Below are 8,859 nucleotides of genomic sequence, written 5' to 3' on the forward strand. Positions count from 1 at the left end.
CACCACATCACCAAAATTGGACAATAGAAGATTTCAAAAATGTTGCCTGGTCTGATGAGTCTCCTTTTCTGCTGTGACATTTGGGTGAAAGGGCCTGAATTTGGAGTAAAACAACATAAAAGTATGGCTCCATCCTGATTCGTATCAATGGTTCAGGCTCCTGGTGGTGTACCTAATAAAGTGTCCCCTGAGTGTACATGTAAATGTACTATAATGTAGGTAAATTCATTAATGCATGTAAAAGATTTCTTGAAGAAACTCCCAAACTAATTCAATTAAGTTGTGGCTTGTCACAGGTTATTGTCTGCCACCTCCATTTTCCTTTCCTGTGTTGCTCCCTCACTCCAAGTCAGAATGCATTATGGGAATCATCAGAGGATACAGCATCCTGTCGGACAGCCTGTCCCCTCGCTGACAGACTATGACAGCTGTGTGACAGGAGAAAAGTCAACATGCAAGCTTAGACACACATCTCTCGCACAACCACGCATTTACGTGGGACAAGTTGCCATCTCGTGGTTGTACAAACACACATATGCACCCGTCCACAGGAGACTGGAGTGACATGTTTGATGGCAGCACTGGAAGCTGGGAAATGTGTGGTTTAAAGCTATAAATAAAAGTTAATAATAAGAAACAATAGCAGAGGACATTCAGCTGCTTTGCAGTTGTTATTGTTCAGGCTGTTCTCATTCACTGGTCATCAAATCCCGCCGTTTTGTCAAAGCTGCTGCAGTCACAGAGATGTATACAATATCAGATGCGGTGTTATTTTAAAGTATGACAAGTTTGAAGCATTCAAAAAGGGTGGCGGTGGTTTTAATCAGTACTGTACAACTTCATCCTCTATCATATAGCAAACTCATCCTCCAAGTCTTGGCAAGAAAGGTAAAAGCATATTCACTCTTTATTTTCTATAACACTAACATGAAATGCACCTGACAATTATAACTTCAATTCAGAAGTCAAGCACAACTCAAGTGCTCCCAAAAGTCCTTATGGTTCTCCAACGTCTCCCTCCACACAGTTTTGTGTGGTTTTTCCAATGCTAACTGTGCTAACTGTGGTCGTTGTGACTGTGATTTTAAAACTGTTCCAGGCATCTCTTAACCAGAAACCAAAACAGTTTGCATCCCATCTTAAATCAGCATTTAACAATAAATGTCCAAAACACAGATGTTTAAATCCGGAGGTCAAACATAATGAGTATGGATATCACTTCAGGCTGAAGACAGATCTGAGAAACAACACAATTTAACAACTTAGAAATGTATTTAAATTTATTTTGTCTGTGTCCACAGGTAATGAATGATCCCCTGTCAAATTTAAATTGTGGTGTCCCTCAAGGCTCTCTCCTTGGCCCTCTTGTTTTATAAGCACACTTCCTCTCAGCGACTGTTTTGCCAACACTCTACTATCCAACAACACCAGCAGCGTTGGTAATCTACTTACCCACTTAACGGTGAAAACTAAACTCACCAAAGATAAATCTTAAAATTTACCACCTTGGCCCAAAATAAGCTTTTTTCATTCAGTCTGCTACCAACCTGGGAGCTGTTTTTGAAACCGATCTCTGTTTCAGCCCCCCTGGTTTAGCGCAACAAGAACAATTTCCAGAATTAGATCATTCTTGTCAGCTGCTGAGTTGCATTTATTTCACCCGCCTTGATTGAGGCTAAATGGACAGATACTTTACTTGGCTTTTATTTGAGCACCGAATGCGCTTTCTTACAACAAGCCTCCTTCAAGTGTGTTATTTTGTGCCTAGCTTTCACACGTACTCTCATGGATGCATTTGGATTTACAGATGCTCAGAAGCAGACTACAGTAGCCGGGGATTGCACCACCAACCTCGAGATTAGTAGACGATCCGCTCCTGAGTCATACCAGTCATCATAACTAAAGCATTTCCTTTGGGATTAATAAAGTTGTCTGATACTGATCCTGATTGTGATAAAAGGAGATAATACCTTTTATAACAGCATCAGTCAGAGCTCACATCACCAGCTCAAGCTGATCCAGAACTCTGCTGCGTGAATTTTAACTGGCACCATGAACACATCACTCCAGTTCTGGCAAATTTACACTGGCTGCCTGTTAAATGCCAAATTGATTTTAAAATCTTACTAATCACTTTTAAAGCACTAAATGGCCTTGCTCCAGAGTACATTAAAGATTTATTTACTTCTTATGTGCCTGGGTGTTAAATTGGTGAATGGTTATTCCAGCATCTTGGCTAGTAATCAAAGAGCTCCCAAGCGGCGGGACCACTGAGATCAGAGTAGCCACGTCTTGATTGTTTGGTTTTTTTTAAGTATTCTCGGGAGGGGGGGGGATTGATGTGCATATGTTTAATTTGTGTGAAAAACTTTGTAATTTTGAGAAAAGTGCTTTAAGAGTAAGTTTTTTGTAATTATAATTACCAACAAGACAGGAAAGACTGATACAGAGGATGGAAAAGTAACAAAGTCGGGAGGTCAAAGGAGGTGACCAAGAATTATAAAACTGTACACGGAAATAAAAAATGAACAGGCAAACCCAGAGCCACGGTCATTAAGTTTAATTTTAGTGAAATAAAGTGTGAGTGTGAACGCCGGTTGCATGTGTCTCTCTGTCACCCTCCAACAGAAGAAAGACGTGCGCATGCTGCGATTCATCCAGGAAGTCAACACCACCACGCGATCCTGTGCATTATGGGACTTGGAGGAAGAGACAGACTACATTGTGCATGTCCAGTCCATCTCCATGTCTGGGACGAGCCCACTGAGCGAACCGCTGCGCTTCCGGACGCCGAAGGAGGCCGAGACTCAGGCCTCTAAGAGTGAAGGTGAAGCGTGACAGCGCCACGCATGCATACGCATCCACACAAATACACTCCTTCACCCAACACGTCCACACTTAAAAGAAAAAAAACCCTGAATCTGTCGGTTTTCCAGACATGACTGCAGCAGGGACTTGGCCTTTTGGCAGCATTGTGACTGATTTTGTCCAAAGACCAATAAAAATCAATAGAAACACAAACCATGAAATGAAATTTCACAAGAAAGTGCTCTTGAAGCTTGCCCCCTCTAACCACAACTCAGGAGTAGAAGAGCTGAGAGGGATGCATACTTCACTGTGTATCGACTTGCCTTCGTGGCCTCACCCAGCACACGCTCTACACAACTGCACTGTAAACCAAAATGAGAAAAGGCATTTATCAGACGCAGGGAGGAAGCAGTGGGAGCTGTGAGGGGTGGGGAATCGATGCGCTTTTGGCTGAGGCGCTTCTCCAACTATTCTTCCTCTCATTTACACTCATGTCTCATGTGAGCTGCAGCTTCACTCCGATACTTCGCAAAATGTTGAGCCAGAAAGAGTCTGAACTTCTGTTCTGGTGTTGAGCGGGCTGGCAGAGGCATGTAGAACACAAAAACAATCATTGCAGAGCGGTGAGGCGATGCTCTCGCCACCGCCGAGGCCTAATTAGCACCGGATGTGTTGTCTGTGTGTTGTTTGTGTAGCTGAGAAGAATTTACAGAAATCAATAACAGCACAGATAAACGTGTGCGCTTTCATAGCAGCCTGTTCTCTTTCTGTCTGTGCACGTGCTCGTTTCTTTGAGGTTTCAGGACGCAGTAGCGGTTTTTGATACGGGCGACCGCCCGTGTCGCCCGGGGCGGCATCGTGGTGAGGGCGGCATCACGGACATCGGCAAAAAAAAATTAATTGCTCGTACTCATGCTGCCCCGACATCAGCCAGCGCATATTGGGAATGGCACAGGCACTGATCGGTTTTCTATCGCCCATTTGCTGGGAGTAAGGGCGCCCTCCGTTTGTGAGGTGCGCCTGCTGGAGAGGGCGGGGCGGCGGGGGATTCTCTGACCGGCTGGAGCAGCGTCTAATAACCAACTCGCAAAATAAAACAAAATAAAAACAAAACAACAAACACGAAAACACCAGACATCATGATACAGACTTATAATTTGCACCAATGTTTTTTCGAAATTCTGTACGCGAAAAGTGAGCGCGAGAGCCCTCAGTGCGCCTGCTCGCTGCTGAAGTCAAAGTAAACTTTATTACAGTCCAGTATATAGAGAGACAAGACGATGATGCTCCAGTTACAACAGTGCAAGTAAACAAACAATAAATATAAGAAGAGTAAGAAAATAAATATACACTTTAGGACTAGGGGTAAAGGGATCAATAACAATTTAAAATTTATATTTTATATTTTGATGATTTAATGTCTCACACACAACCCGTGGAAAGGGGTTCATAATGATGTAAATCCAAGCCCATTATGTATTCATGATTTGAATCCTGGGTTGTGTGAAATCCCAGAAATACACGCCAGAGGAAGTGTTTGCCCGGGGCGCCAAACAGGCTAGGACCGCCACTGTCAGGACGTATCTTCTCTCCTGCTGTTTTCAAAACCCTCAAAGGCAGAACAATGACTTCAAAATAAACACAAGTGCTTCGTATCCACAAGTGCACACTCTGAGTTTCACCAGGGGCAGAAAAATGTATTAAATTATAACTAAAAATAAAACTCGTCAAATTCTGTCAGTCCATAACTTTTGTTGACACAGCTGCTTTTAATCCATAAACCACAAAAGCTATTAAAGAACTTGAATCACCAGTATCAATCCAGTATAAATAATTTAGGTCATTTTGATTTGTTTATACAAGCTTAATGATCTAAATTATTTAGAATAGGGAAGAAACTTGATTTGGGCGACCCTTAACGTAACGTGGTGGTTGGTGTCCGACAGGCGGGTCTGAGTGTTTCAGAAACTGCTGCTGTGCTGGGATTTTCCCAGACAACCATCTCTAGGGTTTACAGAGAAACATCCCAAGGTAAAATATCTAGAGAACAGCAGTTCTGTGGACAACAGAAAACTGGGAATGTTGCCTGGTTTGAAATGTCATTTCCGGATCAAAGGTTAGCATAAACAACATGAAAGCATGGATTCATCTTGCCTTGTAGCAACAGTTTAGGCTTCTGGCACACTTTGGCCCTCTGAGTACCAACCGAGCATTGTCTAAAACACCACCACCAGTGTTGTTGCTGACCATGTTAATTCCAATCACAGTGTATCCAGCCAGCAAACTGGTAAGTTACATATGGCCTCCACAGTCACCAGATCTCAGTCCAACAGCAGACCTTTGTGATGTGCTAGAATGTGAGATTTGCATCATGGTGCAGCTGACAAATCTCCAACAAGTATTTGAGGCTGTCTGTGAGGAACGTTTTCCCCACCTTTTGAATCTGTGCCATGAAGAATTAAGGCAGTTCCAAAGGCAACAGGAGGTCAGTCCAACCTCCTGATCTGGATGAATCAGTGACATCTAACTTGAAAACGGGTGATAACAAGTGGACTTGCTTTACAATTGTTTTCCTACATGCAGCTGAAAAGCTTGCAAAAAGCATTTTAATTTTAAATGAGGACAAAAAGTGACCCAACTTAACCTCAGGATAGAGAAAGAGCTCCTGTCTTTATGCCGAGTTAACTTTCTCCTGGTATTTCCTTCACATTAACTTTTGTTGTTGCTCAGACTAATCAGGCGTGATGTAATTAGTAAGCTTTGGAAATGCAGGTAGGTGGATGTGGTTAGATTTTTACACAGAACACAGATAGATGAATCTTTGTATTCGCCGTACAGACAAGAGAATATTAGCAGTGTTCTCGTGTGACTTTCAGTAAGAGAGCAAATTATTTCCCAAAAGGTCAAGAAGCACGGGTCATGTCTGTGTTTCAGAGGGCGACCCCCCGCTTTCTTAAATGAGTCGGGTGCAGGAAGTCTGCCTCATCCAAAAATCTGCAGGTTTTGCACAAACACACACACAGAGCCCCTAATTTGCTGAAAAATGTTGCTTCACACATTTGAAACTATCACAAAGCAAATATCCACAGAGAGCACGTCTGTGATTCATCATCCTTCACTTCTACTCAATAACAGCTTCACGGTTTAGCGCGACGACACACATCCGTCTCTGTCTCATTTGCGCTGCTTGCTCAAGGATGTCTGTTTAATTAGCGTAGCTGTGTTGAAACAATAAAAGCTTTGATGGCAGATGAGAAGGTGTTCTTCAGTCAACATTTTGTAATTTATTAGAAAATCGCGTGGATAGGATTTGGGATCTAGTATCTAGTATGAAGGGTAATTTTAGTTTAGAGAGATCTTCTTAAATCCACCCAGATATGTTTGGCTTTTATGATTAAACACTTTGTCTTTCTCTAACAAGACAAATGGTCGCCATTTACCACTACATCATTTTTCGCTCATAATCCTGCCAATTTCCCTTCAGAAAAAATGGCTAAGCTGTGAGTCCAGACAGTGGGACGAGAGCTGTTCGCTTATTGAGAATGACTGACGGACAAAATGTGCCATGGAGAGAGAGAAGGAGTTTGTCTTTCACTGCAGATAAGTGCACAGGGTACAGAGTGTGGAGGGAGAGCGTCTCAGTGCTTCTCTTAGTCCTTTGTCTCTGTATGACAGGCGAATGTCCCGAGAAGCAGAGAGAGGCTTTCACCGTCCTCGCTCAGCTGCTCAGCCCTTCTGTTCTGCAGTATCACGTTGATCTCAGTGGAAAGAGCAAAGGATGAGCCTGAAATGCTGGATTATTCCGCATTTCTTCTCGTTTCCTCTTTCACAATGGGTTTAAGCTTCGGGAGATCAAAGGAAGTAAGAGAGAGATGAAGGGAGAGGGGGGGAACTGAACAACCTGTGCACAAAACAGCAGGAAGAGAGGAGGGGAAACAGAGAGTGGCTGACAGAAGCAGCCACGGCAATACAGGAGAGAGAAATCCTGAAAATTAAATTCTGCTGTCAGAAACACACTGTGTGTGTGTGTGCATGTGTGTAGGCTTGTTTACATATCTTTGTGAGGACCAAAAATTAAAATGTTACTATACTTGTGGGGACCAGCAGTCACTTGTGAGGACAAAAGAGCCTGTCCCCACGAGTTTGAAGGCATTTTTGAGGGTTAGGGTATGGGCCTAGGGTAAGCATTATGTCAATTAGATGTCCTCACTAAGACATCAAAACGAGAATGTGTGTGTGGGGGGGGCACAGATGTACCTGTGCAACCTCTCAAGGAAATTTACAGACTCGCAAACATGGAGAATAAATAGTTCTGGTGAAAAGGTTCATCGTCTCCTCAGATCTAATAAAGGTAGAAACTTCTCTCTCGAAGCCTAGGATTTAAAAAAAAAAAATTCTCTTTTGTCATGAAGAATTTTGATCTGTACGTGAAAACTGGGCTGCAGTAAAATACTGGAAGATATTTCCCTTAACAGCAACCGTCAGCTCAGCTGGAAGCCTGGAAAAACACTCCTGGGGTGTATTTTAAACTGAGTCACATAAAACAGAAGAAGGATCCTGTGGCTTTGGTGCTTTATAGAAATAAGTTGATTTTGATTTGGCAAAAATCAATCAGTTGCTTTCCTCCCAATAATGAAATAAGAAAAATCAATAGCAAGCGAAATTATATGCGTTAAGGAGGAAAGCTGGGATGTTTTTAGCCGACCTTAGCTTAAAACTTGAAACAGAAAGAATGATAACATATACCCAGCATGTATACATAAATATATGAGGTTGCACATGTGGTGGAATGAGACTGTGTATAAAAGTCTGGCTTGTTCTTTTATGAGGATCCATCTTGAGTGAAACATTTTCTTTATCTCCATCTCGTGTTTGGATACTGCGCAGCGGGAACCTGACAGAGAAACTGAGAGTATCGTGTAATCAGCACAACCCTGGACCTGGAAACCAGAAAGGGGGGGAAATGATTTTTTTCTTTTAAGCCAAAGCTGAGAAATCTGACTCGTTCTTCATCAAAATGACATCAATCAGAGACAAAATGAGACAAGCAATTCTTTTAATTAAATTAATTTTTAAAAGACCACTTTTCCCATTTTCTGTTTTGTTTGTTTTCCCTGTTTGGAAGTGAAGAGTGAAGAAAGGCAAACAGGTGAGCAGGAGGTGAAAGTAAATCTAAAAAAGCTGCTCATGAACACAGCCTTTAAGGAACAACTTATCTTTCATCAGCAGGTGTGAACAATGTTCCCTCTAAGCTGCAGGCGTGCGCAATTGCGCACTGCTGGCACGGTCTCTGCGCACAGAAAATCTGCATTGCACACAAAAAAAATCTAACCTGAATTGAAATGAAAGTAAATACGTAAACTATTCTGTTTTGCAGTGTTAGTCAGTAAGTGACTGACTGCTCCCATATGGGATTAGAACGATGCCACCTTATCCCATAGTCCAGCCAATGATGCGATTCACATTCGTATATACGCAGCTAATCAACGTGGTTGACAGGCTATGACAGAGTCCTTATGTGCCGACACCGGTGTTTTAGCTAGCAAAACGGCGTGGCTGCTGTGGAGTGAAGCCACGTTAATGACAATGTGTACAACCATTGGAGATGTGAGCAGGACAGACGGAACAATTGAGGGAAAAACTGTGGACTTTATACCAGTTTTTAAATTGTGTTGAGAGGACACGTAAAACCAGAGTTATGATAAAAATATATGCAATTTTTTTTTCCTGAATGCTATCATTGTTTATATTTACTGTGAGAAGAAAAAACAGCGTTTTATAAGCAAAATGCTCGAAAGCCTGTGAGCAAAGACAAAACCAAAAGAAAAAAAAACCCACGCTTCCCTATTGGTCGAAAAATGATATGGCAACACGGCATTTAGTTGTTTAGGAAGGGGGGGAAGTTTTAGGAGTGACGGCGGTGTTTTGAGATGTGAGAGATTTGAGACGTTTAGCGCAAATCTTGTGTAGTTAGTGTGTAGTGTAGTTTTGTTGTGTGTGTCAGAACAATGAGGCGACTGCTGAATGTTACAGGTGTTACAGCGGTGATAC

General features: G+C 42.3%; 1 protein-coding gene across 3 annotated transcripts in view; it reads left to right on the forward strand.

Moving 5' to 3' along the window:
• Nucleotides 1-8,859, forward strand: part of fndc5a (fibronectin type III domain containing 5a) — a 51,538-nt gene that overhangs the window by 25,198 nt on the left and 17,481 nt on the right. For all 3 annotated transcript variants that reach the window (XM_005738937.1, XM_013912362.1, XM_013912361.1), the window contains one exon: nt 2,629-2,827. In XM_005738937.1, coding sequence (XP_005738994.1) covers nt 2,629-2,827 — 199 coding nt within the window. The remainder of the gene's footprint in view (nt 1-2,628; nt 2,828-8,859) is intronic.

Source organism: Pundamilia nyererei, unplaced genomic scaffold (assembly GCF_000239375.1).
Source record: "Pundamilia nyererei isolate P.nyererei 1_Seehausen unplaced genomic scaffold, PunNye1.0 scaffold00088, whole genome shotgun sequence".
Classification (NCBI taxonomy): domain Eukaryota; kingdom Metazoa; phylum Chordata; class Actinopteri; order Cichliformes; family Cichlidae; genus Pundamilia; species Pundamilia nyererei.